Source organism: Peromyscus californicus, unplaced genomic scaffold (genome assembly GCF_007827085.1).
Source record: "Peromyscus californicus insignis strain IS unplaced genomic scaffold, ASM782708v3 Scaffold_11__1_contigs__length_118956290, whole genome shotgun sequence".
In the NCBI taxonomy this organism is placed as follows: domain Eukaryota; kingdom Metazoa; phylum Chordata; class Mammalia; order Rodentia; family Cricetidae; genus Peromyscus; species Peromyscus californicus.
Window position 1 is genome coordinate 70,900,388 of NW_026294402.1, and position 23,223 is coordinate 70,923,610.

Consider the following 23,223-nt stretch of genomic DNA (forward strand, 5'->3'; position numbering starts at 1 on the left):
GCTCTGTCTGTCTTAAATTGCCAGCTTGACCTCCTCTTGTGGCACTCCTCTTAGCTCCCCCACCCCTGGGTATTATAGGAATGTGCCACCATGCTTTTTTTTTTTTTTTTCCTTTTTTCTCCTTTTATTGAAATTTTTTTCACATAATATATCAGATATATAAACAGAGACCTAAGGGGGCAGATTTGATGGAGACATTCCTTTTTAGGGCTGAATGTTCCAAGGTCTCTCAATCTCTGCATATTGTCTGGCTGTTGGATCTCTGTATTTGTTCCCATCTGCTGCAAGAGGAAGCTTCTCTGATGATGACTGAACAAGGTGCCGATTTATGAGTGTAGCAGAATTCATTAGGAGTCTTTTTATTGCTATGTTCTTTTAGTAGAACCATAGTATTTGGTTTTACCCTAGGTCCCTGGGCTATCTAGTCTCAGGTTCTTGGTCATCCAAGCAGAGTCAGGTATAGGTTCCATCTTGTGTATTGGACCCTAAATTGAATCAGATATTGTTTGGTTACTCCCACAAGCTTTGTGCCATCATTGTACTAGACTATCTTGCGGGCGGGTCACCATTGCTGATCAAAGGCTTTGTAGCTGGGTTGGGGTTTATGTGCATATATTTGGCTGTTAGCTTGGTGTTTTTGTGGGACTCCTAACAGTGGGAGAGGGTGTGTCTCTGACTCTTTTGCCTGCTCTTGGGACTCTTTTCTTCCTATTGTATTGCCTTGTCCAGCCTCGATATGAAGGTTTTTGCTTTGTCTTATTGTATCTTGTTTTGTTGTGTTTGTCTATTGTCTCTTGAAGGCCTGCTCTTTTCTGAAGAGGAAACAGAGGATGAGTAGATGTGGGGGAGAAGGGAGGTATTGGAGCTGGAAGGAGTGGAGAGAAGAGAAACTGTGGTTGGGATATGTTGTGTGACAGAAGAATCTGTTTCCAATAAAAAAAAATGAAATTTGAAAGTCGTTTTGATTTGTGTTTCCCTGATGGCTAAGGATGTTGAACATTTCTTTAAGTGTTTCCCAGCCATTTGAGAATTCTGTTTAGATCTGTACTCCATTTTTAAATTAGGTCGTTTTCCTGATATCTATTTTTTAAAATCTATTTTGGATTTTAGCCCTCTATCAATGTATAGTTGGTAAAAATCTTTTCAACAATATATAGGCTGCCACTTTGAGTGATGGTGCATAAGCTTTTTATTTGTTAATTGTTGATCTTAGTGCCTGTGCTAACAGTGTTCTGTTCAGAGAGTCTTTTTCTGTACTAATGAGATCAAGACTGTCCCCCACTTCTCTTCTATCAGGTTCAGTTTTATGTTGAGTTCTTCAATAGAACTTTTGAGAAAAGAGATTAGCACACTTTGGATTACAGGCCTTTGTATGCCAATTTTGCTTGAAGAATCTTAAAGTCCAGATAAAGACATAGTTTGAGGAATACTGCATTGGTTCTGTAGTAAGTAACTCTACATGTAAATAAGTCAAAGAAGGCACTCACAAAATTGAGGAATATACTGTGAAGATATAGTTCAGTGGAACTGAAGCTGGGCCATGGTGGCGCACACCTTTAATCCCAGCACATGGAAGGGAGAGGCAGGCAGATCTCTGTGAGTTCAAGGCCAGCCTGGTCTACAGAATGAGTTCCAGGATAGCCAAAGCTCCATAGACAAACCTTGTCTCAAAAAAAAAGGGAAAATATGTAACTGGCACCTTAGGTATTATATTTAGTCACATCTCAGTGTTTGGGATTTAATCAGTTTTTGCGTATTACTAGAATCATTGTATTTGGATTGGAATTTCTCCTCTTTTATACAACTTTCTCTAGTGTTATGCCATTTTCTTTTCTTCTCATGTGTCTTGGTCACATTTTAACAACTTATGAAGTATATATAAGAACTGGAAGAGCAAGATATGTTTCCAATAAATTTGAATTCCCCTTCCTCATCCTTTGAACTGTGTGTTGGGCTTGTTAAACAGCTTATCTATTTCATTCCTCAAATGTAAATTTTATTTAAATGAATACCTCCAAATTAAGTTACATCTGACAATCGGTGTGTACTAGCCCATTTAGTGTGTACCTCAAGTCTGTTCCTTCTGAGTTTTCTAATGAATCACAAATTTAATGAAGATGTTAGTATGATTTCTTTTTGCTCCCATCTTCCTTCTGACAGCCATTTATGAAGACTAGATTTCTATAAAGCAAATTTTATCTTTCAGGGCCTTGCCTAAATTTTCTGAGTGCCTCAGAATAGTTCGGAATCATCTCAAAGTCTGGCCTCCTTTGTAAACACAGCACTTGCTGTCTAGAATCTTTCTTGTCCTAGACTAAGGACTGTATCTGCAGCCCCACTTCCTCTACCCTTCTCTCCCCACGTGGCTTTCTTCACTCCAGACCACCAGACATATGATGCATTATTTTAAGACTGCATTGTAAAAGTGTCTGAGGCTGGTTCGGTAAAGTGGGGTTGGAGAGAAGCTGAAAATGGTTAATATAGGCTTGTCATCAAGCTTGATAGTAATATGGAAAGGGATCACTATCTTTAAGTGGAAATGAATTTGCTGAGGAAGCTTATAGAATATCTTTATCCATAATCTTTTTTTTAGAAAAGTATCAACAATTTTTAATAAAATGAATTAAAACATAAATGTGAGCTCAGGATGTTTCCTTCCTTCTCTGTGGCTCCAGGTCGATGCAATGGTTGACTTTCTTTTAACCTCATCCATCCAATGCCTGCTGTGTAAACAGGTCTTCTTTTCTCTGTCTGTGATGTTTCTCCACCTCCTACATGGTACACATACTTTCCATCTCAATGTCTTTAATTCAGTTACATTTGCCAAGCTGGTTTCCTATCTCACGTAACATTACAGGTTCCAGGTACTGGTATTTCATATTTTTGTATACCTTTCTTCAAGATATAACATATAGAAAGATAGTAAAAAGAGAAGCTTTCAGATTTAACTATGTTTATACTACTTGCCCCGTTCATCTTTATCCATAATCTTTAAGCCCGTTAGACACTATTCTATTTGAAACAAGTTAGATATACTCATGAGAGAAATAAGATGAATTCTGAGGTGGTGGCTACTTCCTGGGGCTGGAAATGAATAATGGCTGTATCTTGTTTGTTGTTAAAACATCTAGATAGGTGTATGGAGAGAATCTTCATTTTCGCATGCCAGCTCTATATAATTCTATAGGCTTGGGTATTTAAATATTAAATTTATAAATCTAAATAAAACTACATTTCACTAGTGTTTTCTGCTTTGAATATTTATATGATGCTCTAGTACAGTGGTTCTCAACCTCTGCAATGTTGTGACCCACCAATGCAGTTCCTTATGTTGTGGTGACCCCCAATGACAAAATTATTTCTGTTGCTACCTCATAACTATAATTTTGCTGCTGTTATGAATCATAATGTTAATATCTAATATACTGGATGGTCTCAGTAGACTTCTGTGAAATAATTGTTCGACCCTCAAAGTCATCAAAACCCACAGGCTGAGAACCACTGCTATAGTATAAAAAGCTCATATAATGTTCTCTAATCACTGTCATCATCAAATAACATTATCAAATTTTAATTATTTGATAGATTAAAGGCTTAATGCTCTGAAATAATTTTTATTTAGTTGGAAAATAAGGTAAAGGCATAAAATAATTTTGCTCGATGCATTTTTGTTATTCATTTTTAAAGTGGAAACTTGGAAATGATTGATGGATCATATTCCTGTATGTTTTTAATGTAGGTATGTGTCCTGTGCTCTGGGCTGTCCATATGAAGGAAGCATCACACCACAGAAAGTCACAGAAGTAAGAAACATCCCCAGTCTTTATGGTTACTAGTAAATTGATGGTATTATCAGTAAATTTAGACAGTTTGCTTTATTATTTATTGAATTTCAATAGCAAAGACTAAAGAGAAACATGACTGAGAAATTATCACTGAAAATGTGTTGAGTTACTTAGCTAGTCATTTCATTTTCTTTTAACATAGACCTATCAGCTCTAACTTTCCAAAGGTGGCTGACAAGTCTTATAACTTGGATGCTTTAAAGACAAAAAGAGTAAAAGCAAGACAGCCGTCTTGCTTGTGCATGATTTTAACCAAAGGAGTGCTTTCCCAATTCCCATCACAATGTCAGACAGTTGTGCACACACATGTATGCAGCTCTTTCTCATACATACTTACCTCAGAGCATGTGTTTCAGTGTTTCTGTTCATTTGTGATCTTCATTATTGTGCTGTGTTGTTATGACAGACATTTATGGCAATAGAGTGTAGTCATTAAGAATCTCCATACTGGACTTTTAAATCTGTTAATTCTATTCTAAATCTTTTTTCTTACCATCATTTCATATTAATGAATACCTAATACTCTACTTTGAGAATTTGTGTAGAAATTTATTTGTCGATAGAGTATATTTATATAAACTTCTGCTAAGATTATAAATTTTCATAAATTTTGTAACACAACACTGAAACAGTAAATGTGACATGATTAGTAAACCCCAAATTATGTAGATTAAACTTTTAGTCCAGCTGAAGTAATTCCTTCCTTGTTCACTCATTTGAACTCTGAAGATTACTGAAGATTTTTCAAATGAGGGTTACTTCATTATGTCTTATATTAAAGGTCCTTGATCACAGAGGCAAATACACTAGGAAATGATGAAGCTTAGGTTTTATATCCATTTACTTACATCCAAGACTGTTTTATGAATTTGCACGGACTGCTATATATTGATTTTTTTTGGAGAGTATTTCCAGAGGGCTTGACTCTGGCCTCATTTCTTGAAGACACCAGACTGCTAGTTGTCCTGTTGCACTCTTCTAGCATGGAGGAGCTGCATACTCATTTTTTTTTATACCATAACAACTGGGGTGCTGCTGAAGCCTTGCAGACAGATTAGAAGTATTAAAAATTCATGATCAGCAACCATGCTGCAGGGGCCTTTGTGCTAACCTAATACATTTTGTGAATTTATTCTTTTCTTTCTGAAACGACTATTTGAAACTTGATTACTTTTGCAGACTCTCACCCTTCTTCACACTTAATGCCCCTGTTTCTTGCTTGCTCGTGGCACTCCCTTGCACATTTGACTTTTTCCCTGCTTTGGAATGCTCTCTGCCTTTCACACTTCAGTGGCTTGGAACTCACTAACCTTTGTGTGTGTCTCCTTTCACAAACACATTTCAGACCCTCTCTCCCACCCTTTTAAAGCTTACTTTATCTCAAGACACTCCACTTTCATGCTTGACAGCTCTAGGCCAGTGCCTAGTGTCCTTTCACATATGATGTAGAATCCTGTTTCTCTGTCCAGAGTCTTATTTTAGTTTGATTTGTGCTTATCAGTGATATCGGCAAAAAAACTGGTCCTCATTTATATCCATGATCACAAGAGACATGCCAACATCACTTTCTCATCAATCTCATCACCTAGCACAGCGCCTGCAATAAGGTGGCTCTGGACAAGCACAAGTTGAATGAAAAAAAAATCTTTTTACTTACTTTATTTTGCAGCCAAGTATGCTGTTAACATTGTCCTGATTATTGCTAGTTTTGAAAGCATACTTTGGAAAGCATTCTAGATGAGGACATTTTGTCATCTATATTCAATAAATCAGTAACCAAAGCACAGTAGATTAATCTCATGATCAATGCAGTATCAAAGAGGTAATCTGGGTGAGAGCTAATATTCAAATCTCTATTTGTCTCATTCTAGAAACTCTGCCAAAATATCATGATGTCTTCATGCAGTCCACATTGCTCTTTCATTGTAGTGTTGGTTATTAGGCTTCAAGATAACTTGAAATTTACCTGACTTGAGTCCCTTCACTCACAAGATAGAAAATTTAAGCTAGGAATATTAAGTGATTCTTCTAATTGCTAAATACCTTAGTGACAGAGTTGAAATTTCTGCTGATGACTCATGACCTCTGAGATAATGCCCAAAGAAACACTCCTTCCAATGTAGACCTTCAATGCTTCTTTTCAGTTAAAGTTGAGAAATATCAACCTCATCTATGTGAAATCACAACTTGACCTCAAACAGATATATATGAAGTGGGTGTGACTTTAAGACAAACTTGAACAGATAACATAATAACAGTAATTTCATCCAAAATATTGATATGGGGCTTAAAATTTAATGAGCATAAAAGAGGACCGGGAAACCAAAGTACACACTTTGCATGGGCAAACTCATCAGAGTTGTCATTTTTATCTCCAGGTGGTGATTGCTCGAGTCGCAGGGTTGGTGTCAGCTCATTTCCATATTTTCACCAGCAGTTTGCCTTTCAACAGGTCTCAAAGAGATTGTATGGAATGGGCTGCTATGAGATCTCCTTGGGAGACACAACTGGAGTGGGCACTCCGGGCAGCATGAAGATGATGTTGGAAAGTGTCATGAAAGAAATCCCTCCAGGGGCTCTTGCTGTTCATTGCCATGACACGTACGGACAAGCCCTTGCAAATATCCTAACAGCTCTTCAGGTATTTGTAGTCTTGGTGTGCTATGCTGTAGGTGTGCACAGTTACCTATGATACAAGCATGTTGAGAGTTTTAGTGAAATAAATTTATGAAATACAAATATAGTGCTTAAACAACAATATGTATTGTATAGTTTATGTTGAGATTCTAGGAATATGATGTTTCAACATAGATACACACATGAAATACTTGTAAATGCTACATGATTTTTTAAAGAAAATGGAGGTCTCATTACTATTTGTATGATTTGGTCAAGTTGGTGGTCTTATTCTATTAGACCTATAGCTTCTAATTTCAATACCTATATACCTCAACTATAAAATTTAATACAGTTGAATATTATGATATGTTGAGAAGTAAAGACACAAAAACAGTAGTATGCAACATTGTAATCATGAAATGAGTGATCTCTTGTTAATTTGGTTGTTCTGTGATGAATATATGTGGAGTAGGAACAGAGACTATTTTATTAAACCATTTTTTTCTAAAGTTTGCAACCTCACATTGCGTGTATGCACATGCACCTAGGAATCTAGTGTAAAAGCCCTATGTGTGCTGGGTAATCACTCTGTCACTGAGCCCACAACTTCACTTTTAATATAACTTGTTTATTTTAACCGAATAGATTCCTTTATTTAGTTAAAGAAAAATATCTAAAAAGTTAGAATACTAAGAATCATTAAGTTATATGCTATTCTAGATGTACTCATCTAAAGAGTAAATTTAAATAATTTTATTTAAAATTTTCTTAATCTTATGAAAAATAGATTCATTTGATATCCATACAGATAAAATCTTGAAAATTAAAGATAATACTATTACAGTGTTTTGGTAAGACTGAAAGTCAATTTGGAAAGCTTAATGTTACAGTTCCAACATGTGCAGTTGTTGGCAGAAGTTTTGAAAGAGCAGGAGGAGCTTATCTGACATGTGTTATATATGTGAGAAGGAAAAAAGATTGTGTTGTGATATTTTGGGGTACTGGAACTTTAAAATTTTTCCTTCCTAGGTAATCTAGATTCAATGACAATAGAGAAATGTGCGCGACTCCAGAGTTCTGTGTCCAACTTCACCTTTTGTCTTATTGGGTGTTCCTGAGCACATGCCTGATGTTCCCCCTCAGCTCTAATATTTACTCTTTACTTCTATATTTTCACATTGTGAGTAGTAATGTATTTATACACTGTGTTTATTATTCTATGAATGGTAGTTTAGTTATTGGGGACAAAAGCTTGTAGTGTCTCAGAATATAGACAGAAAGTCTTTAGTCTCTACCTATTAATACTTCTTTATGGGCACTAAATATTTTTATTTCTATTGTGATTTTAATGGTTAAGAAAAGCATATCTGCAGAATAATAGTCATTGTATATAATCATATTTATTATTTTTATATTTATATTAAATATTTAAAAACATTTAAGTAGACAATAAATTATACATATAGTAGTGATCTCATACAATGATATTAATGCTGAAAAACTATTTTCTCCAAGTGACCTGGTAGTCATCGTGATGTCTTAATGTGATACATTAGCCACGTGCCGTGATGCTGATGTTAACAAACGTGTGTTGCTAATTATATGAAAATACACCACAAAAGTCATAGCATTTATAACTATATGTATATTTGTATATATGATTGTATAAATATAGTGTTTACAGCTAATATTGACAACTATAGCAAGCAACTATAGCAAATATATTGGGGTTCATGTATTTTTTACACTCTTTCGTCTCTCCTTTCTGTGCATGTGTATGTTTGATGCTGGCCGTCAAACCAGGGGCCTCCTTATATATGCTAAGCCCAGCCCTACTGCTGTTTTATTGTTATTTCTGTTTATTGAAAAACACACAGAGACTCAGTGCAACCTTATGCCTGCCACAGCCTCATATATTTCATTTTACTGAATCAGCAGGCCATGCAGAGTGATCCACCCTGGGTTTGTGATGCACAGTGATGGAACTTACTCACAATGTATTTCTCAGAATGTCATAATATGTGTTTGTACTTGTTAAAATTAACCTATAGAATAAGAAGAAATAATTCCCAGTAAGGAGTGTGTGTGTGTTTCAAGAACATAAAGAAAAAAATCAACCACTGAGGTGAATAGCTTGGGAAGATAGAAGTGAAAGAAGAATAGATTGAGATTTAGAAAGCTTCATCAGTTGAGTGGCATGCTTCTCATTCTTAGATAAGTACTGAAACCTTGGGGAACATTGGAATCCTGAACTGGAAATACAGGAGAGCACTATACATGTTTGGATCCAAAGCAAGTGGGGAATATGAAAAAAATCTGTATGTGGCCAGCATTCCTCAAAAGAACACACTCTCATAAAGGATAAACAACAATGACACAATTCTCCCCATCCATGGAAGATAAGCATGTTTATTTTTCATGACATTGACTACAAGTGGAAAATAGATAGAAAACCTCTCTTTGTGCATCATAAACTTTCATAGCCCTCCTGAGTTTAGAGTTTGGCTTTACATTGAATTTGAAAGACACACCAGATGAATTGCTTTCAGATAGTTGTGGGTCGGCGGGACCCGTCATTTTCAATCACATATCTATTCTGAAGGAATGCTATTTCTGTTTGAGCTAAGCTCTTGGCAAATTGTGTGTGTGTGTGCGTGTGTGTGTGTGTGTGTGTGTGTGTGTGTGTGTGTGTGTGTGTGTGTATCAGGGAAGAGGTGGATATTATAGTCTTCAGCACCTCCTTTTGTAGTTAGTAAAAGCTGTAAGAACCTGTAGTTATATATTCTGTTGTATCTTTCTTAATATATACAAGCTCTATGTAAATATGGGAGGCAGAAGGCAGGAGGGAGGAAAGATGGTCTGGGAAAAGAGTGTTATTCTTCTTCCAGCTCCGTACTATCCAAGAGCTTCATTGTTAGTTTCAGTGTAAACACACAGATAAAAAGTGTCACAGCAATTTGTATATTGAGAAATATGCTGTGCGTAAATGAACAACTGAGAAAAATGTCAAAAACAGAGGTGAGCAAAGGAAACTAATGTTTCAAAATTATCGAGGTTTCTTTCTTTTTTATGTGTCATTTTTGCTATGGGTTGCCTATAGTTTGATAAGATATTGACAACTGAAAGACATACCCTCCCACTTTCTGGAAACTATACATAATTCAGACAATGTTTAAGTCTTTTAGAATTTTAAATTCATTGAAGACAGATGGGTGTGGCATTGGGATGTCACTGTAGACACATGTGGATGCTGGTCTTTAACAGTCCTGCATAAAGAAAAGCCTAGCAGAGACCATTTCTAACCCTGCCTTTTAATAGAAATGGCAGTAACAACAATAGAACAAGCAGGTTTAAATTTAGATAACAAGAAACAAAACTCTTGGAAAAAAATCTTAACGTTTCAATGTAGGGGAAATGAGAGAGTCCAGCTTCATTAGGAACATGGCTAACCTTGGCTTCAGGAAGCAATGGTCGTACTTCATTTTAATGGAATCTTTGAAGTGGTTTCTAGTAAAATTTGTGGTGGATGTGGAGTGGATATCATTTGCTTTAATTCAGGGGTGGAGAAACAGTTTGCAGTGTTCCAAACTAGAAGTTACTATTAAGGCAAGGAGACATGTAATAAGTAGAAACTTGGCTACAGTAGTAGGAAACAAATGGGAGTTATAAATGGAATGTCCCCCTCAGTCTGGAAAGCACATCTAATCAACTAGTAGAGGAACCTTTCCTGGATTTTCAGGTTTTATTGTGTTTTTAATCACTTAAACATGTAACTCATGGGACTACATGGGTATGTGGACATTAATAATTGAACTTATCAGATATGTTTAATATAGAGAAATTATTCTGATCATAGATGTAAGTTAGGGATATTTATAACTACTCAAAAGCAATAGAGCAAGAAAATGAGGTGATAAAATGTACAACAATTTAGTAATGGAAGAAACATACATGGCCCTATATACATGTCTCCAATTTTATGTAAAAACTGAGTTTTACCCTGTTTCATATTCCCCAAGTCCCTAAATAAAACACCAGTTTAACAAATTGGTTAATCTACTTAATATAAAACAATTGCTCATTTTTCTCCATTAAAATGTTTTGAACTTTCATAATTGAGTAAAGCAGAGTAAAACAAATAATATCCAATGCTGCAAATAATGGTCACATGTTAATTGCTAGCATAGAGACAGAGCAGAAAGCCCAACATTTCTCATGAAGAAATACTACATGCTTTTTTTTAAATTTAATAGACCTCTAGCTAGTGTGCCTTTCCTTGTAATGCTTTCCATATGTTTATTATTCTCTTTTAGAAAGACTAAATTATTAACCTAATTTTTACATCAAAAGCATTCATGGTTTTATGTAGACTCTTACTAAACCATGTTAAAATGCCACCAAACTACAAGTTTTTCCTAATGTAATTGGTTTATGTGGTTCTCAAAAAGGATTTAAAACAATTTCCTCTAATACCTAGCCAAGTCTTTCTCTTTTTTCACTTCCTACTTATTATAAAGGATGCAATTGTGCAAAATTGAGACAAGTCACAGAATTTCCAGAAGAGTTCCTTGATAATGGTGCACTTGGTGGGCAAATTCATGACAGTCATTGCAATTAGTGCCTTAGCCAACAATATTAACTTTTAGCATGTATCTTATTTATGAGCAAAGCCATAGTGCAGAACATTGGGTAGCAAATATATGTAGAAATGGATACATTAGATATTATTCATTTATTTAATAAATTTTTAACAGCTAAGTAAAACAGAATACAAGAAAGGAAAGGATGCAGGGGACTTCTAGGGTAAGATGGCAAATGAGGAGCTTCCTCTGTGCTGCTCTGTGAATAAAGAGTGTTAAGGCAACAAAAGAGACCCAGTATTACAAGAAGAGAAAGAGATAAACAGCTATAGAAGTTCAGAAGGAGGTGACAGTACAGCTACAGATCACAGACAGCTAGGAAGTCACCACCAAAAAGTAGGAAATGTCCTGAGGAGGATATTCCAGTAAAGGACAAATACAGAACCCCAACTATAGAAGACCAAAGAGACTCCTCCATATCATCTAATTGTTAAAATTCTAAGTGTGCAGCAGAAAGCTGCAAGCCATGAGTGCTGTCGTGAGAAATCTATCAGAATAACACCAAACTTCAGCAGAAACTTTCAGGCAAAGAAAGAAGGGATGAATGTATATCAAGGCTGCCAATCACTATTCCTGTACCCTGAATGTTATCTGTAAAAACTGAAGAAGCAGCAAAGACATCCCATGGTAAACAAGAGCTAAAACCATTCGTAACTGACAACTAAGTCAGCAATGCAGAAGAAAACCACACAAAGAGGAGCAAGAAAATCACAAACATGAAAGCTCGGTAAGAATAAATCTTACTACAAGGACAGATAGACGAAAAGAACATATCGAGATTGAACAATATAGTTTTGAATATTGGTTGGCTAGTGAAGAAACCAGAGAAGAAATGACTTTTTAAAATCCCAGCATCAAATTAAAATGGAAACACGAGTTATGAAAACCCGTGAGACACAATTATGGCAATTGTAAATAGAAAATCTTTACCTCTGTGTTACTGCATCTTAATGATCTCAAATAAACAATCTAGCCATGGACTAAAAATGGAAAACCAGCCAAGCAAGGGTTTGATAGATGTAGAGAACTAATGATTATCAGGGCACAAGTTAATAAAAAAAAGTCAATAAATGTACTCAAAGAACAATACAAATGATCAAGCAATAGAGAGTTGGTTCTTAGAAAATAACTAACTTGACAAATGGTCTAACTAATCAAAAGGAAATCCAACTTAATAAAATTGGAGACAAACCATAGGGTATTAAACAGATTTTGAAAGTTAGGTAATAATTAGAGAAAAATTTGGACTATTTCAACAAGTTAAAAAGCATAGAATAGATAAATATCTAAACACATGTGACCTACTTAAATGAACCAAGAGAATACAGATGAGCAAACACATTCAATGACAAATAATGAAATTTCACAATAAGACTATTCCTGGAACAGATAGATTTACAGCCAATTTCTACCAGATCTCCAGAGAACTAAGTCCAATATGATTTTTCCAGAAAAGCTTTCAAACTAAAAAAAATTGATAAAGACAAACAAAGAAAAAACCCTGGACCAATTATGTTAATAGATATAAATACAAAAATTTTCAACAAAATGCTTGGAAATTTGATTCAGTAAAACAATTAAATGATTTTATGCCATCATTAAGCTGGTTTTAGTCCAAAGATGCAATGAGAATTCAACAGATACAAAATATTATATCTCTTTATGGTAAGAGTCTTGAAGAAACTAGGCCTGAAAGGATCACGTCTGTGTATAGTGTTGTTCTAAACAGACGATAACCAACTGCCTAGTGTATTCTTAACTTTATACCTTGTTTTTTGAGACAGGATCTTTAAGGAAAAACTACGGCTCACTGTGAGGCTGGTTGACTATTGAACCCCAGGAATTCACCTGTTTCTACTTCCCAGTAGAAAATTAAAAGAAAATTACATCTAAGACCAGGATTGCACAGGCTGCTATAATCTTCATGTTTCCTGAGTAAAATTGTATGTAGTCCCTCCAGAATGAGACAAAACTATTAAAAAATAATTCACTCGGCAAATTTGAAAAGCTATTAGTAGGCAGTTATTGTGTTTGAACATATTTAAAAATAAAGTCAGTGTAACTTAAATTTATAAACTAGGTTAAAACTTGATTCTTACATAAGCTCATTAATAGGATTTTCTGAAGAAAATGATGTGGCTGGAGAGATGGCTTGGTGCTTAAGAGCACTTGCTGCTCTTGAAGAGGACCTGGGGTCTGTTTCCAAAGCCCACGTGGGACACCTTACAACCATCTGTAACTCCAGGTCCTGGGGACCCACCAGCACCTGCACATGTATGGCATACACCCACACATCACGCACATACACATGATAAAAATAAAAATCAATAATTTTGAAAAGGAAAATTATTTTTACTTTTAGAAAAATGCTTTTATTATCTGTGCACCTATTTGGATAAAAAACTATCACACAGAAGGTAGTCAATAAATATTTTTGGTTCAGTGAACAAGCTGAAATAATTTATCACATTTGACACAAATAATTTGTGCTGAAGAATCTGTTCCATGGTGAAGAGATTTATAAACAACTGGAAACATTTGACTGCTTCCAGGGAGGGATTCCAGAACATGTGATTTGCAATTACTGAACTTCCTGGCCAGTGCCTTTCTGACTTGAATTTACTCTTCGCTGATACTGTTAAATAAGTCTGGTATTGTGTATTGTGAGGCTATTTTCTAATACTGAGCCATTTTAATCTAACACCACACATTACTTTCACCTCCACAAATCAGGACTGGAAAGAGTCTGGCAACCTATGAGAAAATTATCCAAATAATAAAACTAAGATATTTGTACTTATTCATATATAAAACATTAAAATGTATTTATAGTAAGCATGTGAATACTTCAAGAAATTTCTTTGGGAGAACATTTCCCTGTAGGATGTGGAAAAAATTATATATATATATATATATATATATATATATATATATATATATATATATATATATATATATATATATATATTGTTTTTTCGAGACTGGATGTCTCTATGTACCTTTGGTGCCTTTCCTGGAACTCACTCTGTAGCCCAGGCTGGCCAGGAACTCACAGAGATCCACCTGCCTCTGCCTCCCAAGTGCAGATTAAAGGCATGTGCCACCACTGCCTGGCCGTGGAAAATATTTTTAAAGCTAATTTTGTGAGGTTAAAAAAAAAGAATGTGGTTTAAAGGGTGTCTTGAGGATTATTAGTTCCCTTTTACTTTGCTCTCACAGTAACTACAGATAACCAAATAAAGCTCGTGGTTCTTAATGTTTTTGCTCCAGTAAGCATTCTTGAAGGACACATTTGTTTACATAACCCAAACTTACTGTTTTCAATTGAAAGTCAGAGCCTATAAGAATAGATTTCCCATTCTGTAAAGACCAAAAATGTATTTACTTTTTCTTTAAAAAACATTTTATTTTATTTTTCATGTGTGAGGGTTTTGCCTGTCTGTATGTCTGAGTACCATGTGCATGCCTGGTGCCTCCTGAGTTCAGAAGAGGGCTTCAGATCCCCTGGGACTACAGTTGTGAGCTGTCATGTGAGTCCTGGGAATTAAACCCTGGTCCTCTCAAAGAGTAGCCAATGTTCTAAACCACTGAGCAAACTTTCCAGCACTTATCTTTTCTACACAGATATATTGGAACACTTCTCCTTGAAAATAATGTAAGAGTTTATATCTAGTGGGCCATAGAGTAGAGTGTATTATAGTATACACCAGGTATAAGAAAGACAACATGACTTTAAAAGGATAACAGATTAATTCAATAAATAAAGCATAAATTTTGCATTTCCACAAAATAAATCATTTTTATTACTAAGATATTAAACACAAAAATAAAAGCCTGAGTGTAAGACAAATTGCTAAACGGTCTTATTAATAAAAAACCTGGAGCCAGATATTGGGATTAAAACTGAGAGATCAGAGGAACAGGACAAGCCACAGTCAACCTCACCTCACCAACTCCTCAGCTTCCAAAAAGACTTACTTCCTATATACCCATGCCTGTATGCCTTTCTGTCTCTGCCATCTCACTTCCTCTCTCTGCACAGCTCTGTCACTTCCTGTGTGTCTGTACAGACCTCCAGACCTCCATGGTTAAGTAGTGTTGGAATTTAAGGCATGTGCCACCATGCCTGGCTCTGTTTCCAGTGTGGCCTTGAACTCACAGAGATCCAGACAGATTCCTGCCTGCCAAGTGATAGGATTAAAGGGGTGTGCTACTGTTGTCTGACTTCTTTGTTTATTTATAATGGCTTGGTTTTTTTTTCTCTCTGATCTCCAGGCAAGCATTATTAGGGTGCACAATATAAATTGGGGGACACAATATATCACCACACCTGAGTAGTCTATTCAGTGTTGCTGGCATGTATGTTTCTAGGGTTGATCACTTGGTATTGGATGATCAATCAGGGGCTCATCCCTGGGGTATAGTAATTTTAACTCTCAGCAGCTGTTAATTGCTTGTAACCTTGCATTTAGAGGTTCCCCCCTCCCCATCTACACTGGGATGTTAACCAGTGTTGGAATTGTTTAGGACTTGTTTGGGGAGGCTTGTTACAGTCTCAGAGCAGACTTCCTGGTCCTCAACACATTTCTGCCTTCTTTTCCACTATGTCCACTGAGTCTTAGGTACAGAAGTTGTATTGCAGTTATATAGGTATTACTCTCTTTCTGCTACAAAAAGAAACTTCTTTGATGAGGGGTGAGATCTACATTTACCTGTGAATATAGAGATAAGTATTGACAATGTAGTTAGGAATTAAACTGGATAGGAAAGTGGCAGTAGTCAGTTCTCCTATGAGATCCATGGCCTTACCAGCTACATGTAGCTAGCTAAGTTTATAGTACCAGGCATGATTTTTCCCTCCTATTAAGACCCTTGATTCCAATTATACAGCTGTTGGTTACCACCAAGATACTATCAAGATAAATGGATGGAACTAGAAAAAACATTGAGTGATATAACCCAAACCAGAAAGACAAACAGTATACATTCCCTCTCTTCTGTGGTTCCTAACTCCCCATCTTCAGGTATGAGTATTAAACCTGGAGTAACTACAGAATGAGGAAAGTCGAAAAGGACTGTGGTGGGGAGAGCCCTACATAGAGGAATCGAAGGATATAGATGATATGGAGAGGAGAAGGGGAAAATGGGGAGGGAGCTTTATTTTGAGAGAGAGGACAATGCAGAAAGGAGAGGTGGGGAGGAGGGATATATGATAGTAGGGATGCTCGGAAAATATATAGGGAATCATTATTTTATATTTACCTAAAATTGCATATAGCATGTGTGTGTGTGTGTGTGTGTGTGTATGTATGTGGTGTGTGTGTGTGTGTGTGTGTGTGTGTGTGTGTGTGTGTGTGTGTGAGCATCTATATCTTAAAATGAAGTGACACTGTTGAGGTGACAATAATCTCAAAAGCCATAGACTGTCTGTAAACAAAAACAAAACAATAACAAAACCCCCAAACCGAAAACCTTTTGAATTGTTGGTCAGAGGAAACTAAGAGACACCTAAAATAGTATAAGCTTTGCTATTACTATCACCCTTGATCACCTACAAGATTTGAAGGCAAGTCCCTATTGCTGAAGATGTCACACACACTGGACACAGTGGGTTTTAATGAAGGTATACATTGTTGATTAATTTAGCAAGAGTTATAGGTGAAAATGGACTCAATTGAATCAAGGAAGTAGACATAATTAACATGTATGGATCATTGTAATTATTTTTGTTCTTACCCTCTTCAAATTCAGGCTTCCATGAATGTAGTAGAGGGTTTTTTGTCTTAAAAATAAATAACTTGCCAAAGAGGAATGCTCACAGGCTTGCTCTCCATACTGTAATTAATCTACCTTTCTTATCCCTCCATATATCCACAGTGGGCTCTGCTTCCTACATTGTTACTTGAGAAATGCCTCCCCACCACCCCAGACTTAAGGTCAGTCTCATGGAAGCAATCAATTTGAAGTTCTGTCTTCTCACATGTTAGTGGTTAGTGTCAATCTAAGAAAAATCTAAAGAGCGCACAGGTTATGAGTTTGAAGTGTGCCTCTCAGCAGATTATAAACTGAATAAATAGTGGAGGCCATCATGAAGAATGTATGTTGCTCAAATCTTAAATAAGTCTTATTAATAAAAAACCTGGTACCAGATATTGGGGTAAATGCTGAAAGATCAGAGAGACAAAGGAACAAGCCACTTCTTGCCTCTAGGACTCACTTCTTGCCTCAGCCTGAAAAACCTCCAGCCAAAAGGGCTTCTAGCTGAAAGGGATGCTTCTGCCGAAAAGTCTTCTAGTTCCATGCCTTATATACCTTTCTCTGCTCAGCCATCACTTCCTGGGATTAAAGGTGTGTACTTCCCAAGTACTAGGATTAAAGGTGTGTGCTACCACTGCCTGGCTCTGTTTCTCTCCTAGACTGAGTCAATTTCATGTAGTCCAGGGTGGCTTTGAACTCACAGAGATCCAGGCAATCTCTTACCTCCTGAGTGCTAGAATTAAAGGTGTGTGCCACCACTGCCTGGCCTCTATGTTTAATCTAGTGGCTTGTTCTGTTCTCTGATATTCAGGCAGACATTGTTAGGGTACACAATATATCACCAAAAATGTAGAAAGGTTGCAAATGGTTTCCCTGCTCCTTATGGCTTGAGGTGAAATGCTGCCCACATGTCCATACATTTGCACACTCCTTCTCAATAATGGTGTTGTTTGGTGGAGAGTATGAAAGTTTTTGGACAGGGTACTTAACCGGAAGATAAAGGACCATATGAGGAAGACTGGAAGATAGTTTCTAGGTTTGACTGTGAATCCAAATTGTCCCATCTGCAAGCAAACACTTCCGTCACCACAGCTGGGAGCTCGTCCCATCACCATGCCTTCCCTGACACAATGTACTGTATCCTTTGAACAGAGAGCCTGAGAATGTCTTGAATCTCTTCAGCTGTTTTTGTTAAGTAATCTGTCACAATGATAAGTAACTAATAAAAATAATTGGTACTCTGTGTGGTGGGACATGCCTTTAGTCCCAGCATTCTGGAGGCAGAGGCCAGCTGATCTCTTGTGTTTGAGGCCAGCCTGGTCTACATAGTGAGTTCCAGGACAGCCAAGGTCGCAAAGATAAACCCTATCTCAAAAGACAAAACAAAACAAAACAAAAAACAACAACAGCAACAAAAATACAAAACAAAAAATTGGTACTGAGAAATGAAATATATGAAACTGTTTATCAAACATTTAGAATTAGTTTGCTGGAGAACTGTGAACATATTGGAACTGTAGGCTAGAGCATCCATAGAGTGCTACAGGTAGAGCTTAATGTGCAATTCCAGTGGAAGAGCAAAAGAAAAATAGAAAGCCTAGCCATGATGACCCAGGTCATTGGGTTTCAGAGGAGAATAAGGACTCCATCATGAAATACACTAAAGGTATTTTATGCTATATTCTGGCAAGAAATGGAATGTGTTCTTCCTGTGTCCTGAAAGCTTCCTTTGGGCGTGTTTTAGAAGAAATTAACTGTTTTGTTTGGCAGAGGAAATTCCAAGACAGCATAGTATTCAGGTTATGATAGTTATTACTCATTGCATTTTGCAACATTTCCCGTTCTCTTCTGTGGCATATTCCATCACAAAGTAAGAAAAGCAACTAATGACTGTTACAAAATATATGATCTACCTATGGAGGGCAAGCCTGATGAGCATGATCAGTCTACCCATAAACTTGGTCTTTGGGTTAGAAAATGTAGAGGTCAATTTAGTGATGGTCTCTGAGATCTCTTTTAGCTTAAGTTGGCTCAAGATCAAGGGACTTACTTAAAGGTCTGTATAGTACAAGTCATTGTCATAGGCATGTAAAAAAGTTCAGTTAGAGAAACAAGGACACTGTCAGCTTTAGCCTTTTAGTTTTTAAATTTGATAGGAAGATACTAGTGAGGAATGATTTCCCAGAGGTATACTTTTCCTTAAGTATATTGAATATATCCATTTAATACGAAAAGAAACTGATATGAAATCCCCTTTCAGCCAGTAACGTGCTATCAGAAGCTTGTCTAAATAAAGCATAGTCTAATGTGCTGAACAAGATTTCCACATAAGACTAATCAATGAAATTGAGGTGAAGTTCTTCCCCACTAATGACCTGTAAGTTATATCATTGAAAAATAAGACCTATCTAAACTATTCCCTAGATAATCCCCCCCGGTGTGTGTGTGTGTGTGTGTTATATGTACATGCACATGTGCACAGGTGTGCATACATATATCTGAGCATGCCTGTGGAGGACTAAGGCCACTGCTAGTCATCTTCCTTGTTTGCATTCCACGAGTGTTTGATAAAGGATCTCTCACAGAACCTGCAGCACTATGGTCACAGAGGCATGCTGCTGTGTCTGGCATTTGTGTCGTGCTATACATCTAAACTCAAGTCCTGGTCCACTCTATTGATTGACCTGTGTCCCCAGCCTGAGGGGAGAAAATCTGTAAGTTGCTTTGGAAGCAGTCACTGATGCAGAGATCCCCAATGTGATGTTAATGCAGCCATGAGGCATTCTACTCTTCTCTCCATTCCAAATTTATTTCTTTTTAATTTTTATCTTTTTGAAAAACAAAATATAATTTTATCATTTCCCCATTCCCATTCCTCACTCAACCTTTCCCTTGGACTCTCTCACTCCTTCTCAGATTGACAGCATCTTTTTTCTTTAATTCTTATTGTCGTGCACATATATGCATGAATATATAAATACAACCTTTTGAATCCATTTCAAATGTTGCTTGTATGTATATGAATGATTTCAGGACTGGCCCTTTTGAATTGGATAGCCAATTAAGGTGCTCTTCCCTGGAGAGGCTAATCTTCCCTTTCTCAGCAGTCTTTTGTTAACTGTTGTTCTTTGTTTGGAGGAGGGACCCATAACAATTTCTCTCCTTCCACATTAGCATGTCTACTGATATTGCCATTGTTCTGGTCTTGTTTATGCAGCCACTTCTACAAAAGACTGTTTCAGTAGACATTCTAATATTCTGACTCTTACAATCATTAAATATTTTTAGATAGACCAATAGAAATAGTTGAAAATCAGTCATTATAAAACTAATTTATCAATATAATAAAGGATAACAGATTTGTGATAATTTCAAATGATTTAAAAAATCATTGACATCCTTCCCAGCCTTACCTAAGAATCTATTTGCAATTGATACCTTAAGGGAAAATCAACTTTCTCCAATGGAGTGTCACTGGATTATCATCCACAGTCTAGGACAATCATGTCCAGAAGTAGCTGGCCAACACAAAATAGATTTTATGTGTTTTGGGGCCAGGGAGTAAAGAAGGCTTTTTCTTTTGTTTTGTTTTGTTTGTCTTACTGGTTTCTTGTTTGTTATGATTTTCACTTTTCATTTTATTTTTTAAGAGAGGGATAGAGAAAAAACATGAAGTTGGATATGGTCACAAAGAGGATCTGGGAGTAGTGGGAGGGGATATGATCAAAATATAGTGTATGAAAATTTTTAATGAAAACAAAGAAAGTCATGGCATCCTTAAAGAAGTAGGAGACTCTTACCAGAACAGAAGTTGAAGGCTTAAAATAATTTTTATTCAAGATATTCTAGTTGTATATTCAAAATCTCCAGAGTTTTTAGGTAAATTGTTAAAATCAATAAATATAACAAGATCACAGTTACATAAGCACAATACATAAAACTCATAGTATATATGGTTATGCTTAGCTGTAAAAATTAATTACAAGACGAAGTAATGAAGTTATGATTATATTATCATTAAAATGCCAAATAATAAGTCATTAATCTAGCAATAAGTTTGATTTTTTCATAAAAATCAGCATAATACTATGGAGAGAACTAATGCTTAAGTATTTGGAAAGATTACATTTCTGGCTTGGAAGACTTAACATTTGAACAAATGACAACTTTCATTGAATTGATCTATTTATTCAATGCAAAACTGATAAATTCTGTGTAAGTTTTTTTACATAGATATTTATAAGCAGATTCTATAATTGTTATAAGATGTTATAGAATGGCAAATGTCCTAATAAAGCTGTGTAAATATAAAAGTTACCAAGCCAGACTTAGGTATGACTCATACATTGTGTGAGTAGGCATAGACAATGTTTAAAATAATAGAATTCTTAGCACATAGACAGAAACTAAGACATAGTTCAAAGGAAATGAGACAAACTCTCCCACACTAACAGAAATGAAGATGGCTTATCAGCAAATTCAACATGACAAAGGAAAGAATAAATGACCTGAAAGACATCATGAGAAACTTCAAAGGAACATATGAAATAGTATTTCCAATATGTAGGATTTAAATAAGACAAAAAAAGAATTCTACCCAGATATTTTAAATTGTAATGCTTTATGTAAATATGTGGAATTATGTCTGGAATTTTCTGAAAGAGAAGGGGTAAATGACCACGCAGAGTTGGCAGGAGAATCCAACATATTAATAATATTCCATTTACTCAAACTGTGTAGGGAGTAGAATATATGTATGAGTGTAGTAAGTTCAGTTAGTTATGTTTAAAATTGTGCATTTATTTAAAAATATGTTTTCACATTTAAAAGAAATTTAAGAGTTAAAGAAAAAAAGAGATAAAGTATATCTTTATAACTACATTTGGACGGTTGGCCATGACTTTCTGAACCAAGGTATCAATTAAAATTTAATAAAACACTGTTTTTATCCCTGAAAGTTATTCTAGCCAGTATCTATTGGATCTTTCAGTTACTTGAGAATGCAATGAAGAGACCCATTGAGTAAATAAAGCCCCCCGGATGTGTTTGCACAACACAATCTGTGGCTGGTGAAATATTCTGTGCTGATGTTTCTGAAACCAGAGACCGGAAACACACAGTGGAAACGAGACCTTTTACTGTTCTTACGCCAACATCAGCATCAATTATAGCACTGTGTGGGAAAAGTTGTAAGAAATACTACCGGTTTCGCAAGTCCGCAAATATTTTAATTGTGGCAGATCGGACCCCAAAACTTTATGGCCTTCAGCAACAAATGGCTCCTAGACATTAAACTGATCCCTGATAAAACAACCCGGGGGTTATGAGAAGGCTACTCTGCCAATTTCATCTCTCTGTGGGATCCACTGACATCTGGTTCAGCTGCGGAAGCTGGAAAACTTCTTTAAAATTCTCTTGACAGTAAAAATGGACATGTGGAAAACATTCTAATCTGTTAATCTTTGGTGCTCCTGAACAAGGGACATTTGGCTTTAAACTTCATGATGATAAATATGAAACTTCCAGATCTAGTTGTAAATAACCTAACGGCATTTGAATACAGAATAGCCTTTTATTTCCCAATGGTACCAAAATATGAATATGCACCTGTGTTGACGAAAGGACCCAAGTAGCCCACTATGATCTTGGTTTACACTTGGGTTTTATAATTTGTCAACCTTTACATTGATTCCACTTGGTCAGTGAAAATTAGCAAACAGTGGCAAGTAACTGCTGCTTTCTCATCCCCTGTCTCTTCATCCCCTTCCACTCTTCCCTTTGCTTGCCCTCCATGCTGGATCAAGGTCCTCCCTTTCTCTCCTTCATTGTATTACATATTTCAAATAATCAAGAAATCAAATAACAGAAGCAGTTAAATATTTTGTCATGTTTGTAAATGAACTTTAGGATTACCACATAGATATATTAGGGTGTGAATAAGTTAACATGGAAGAAATTATATGTATCACTCTGTCTCTAAACAGATAAACAACTGTCTTTAAAAGCAACAAACTTTAGAAGCTTTTTCTATCTTGTGGTCCCTACAAGATGCACAAAACTATACTGAAACTGGTCACGGTGCAAGCTCCTTGTTTGTGCTGGTTAGTTTTTCTCAGCCTGATACAAGCTAAAGTCAGAATGAGGATATTTGAAATTTTTATATACTAACCATAAAGGCCATGGGTTTAAGCTCAGGAAAGGAGAATACAAAAGAAATATTGAATGTAAATGTAGGTCCATATAATTACCCACCAAATATACACTACTCAAGAGCCTTTCTTTTTCTAATCCCAAGAATAATTTATGATTTCTAGATAAAACAAATATATTGATAAATACACCTATAAATAAATAAGTTAAAG

General features: G+C 36.0%; 1 protein-coding gene across 5 annotated transcripts in view; it reads left to right on the forward strand.

Moving 5' to 3' along the window:
• Positions 1–23,223, forward strand: part of Hmgcll1 (3-hydroxymethyl-3-methylglutaryl-CoA lyase like 1) — a 205,687-nt gene that overhangs the window by 70,352 nt on the left and 112,112 nt on the right. For all 5 annotated transcript variants that reach the window (XR_008213280.1, XR_008213279.1, XM_052714742.1 and 2 more), the window contains exons 6-7: positions 3,740–3,803; positions 6,298–6,486. Coding sequence is in view for 3 of the 5 variants with exons in the window: in XM_052714742.1 (XP_052570702.1) it covers positions 3,740–3,803; positions 6,298–6,486 (253 nt within the window). In the remaining 2 variants the exon portion in view is untranslated. The remainder of the gene's footprint in view (positions 1–3,739; positions 3,804–6,297; positions 6,487–23,223) is intronic.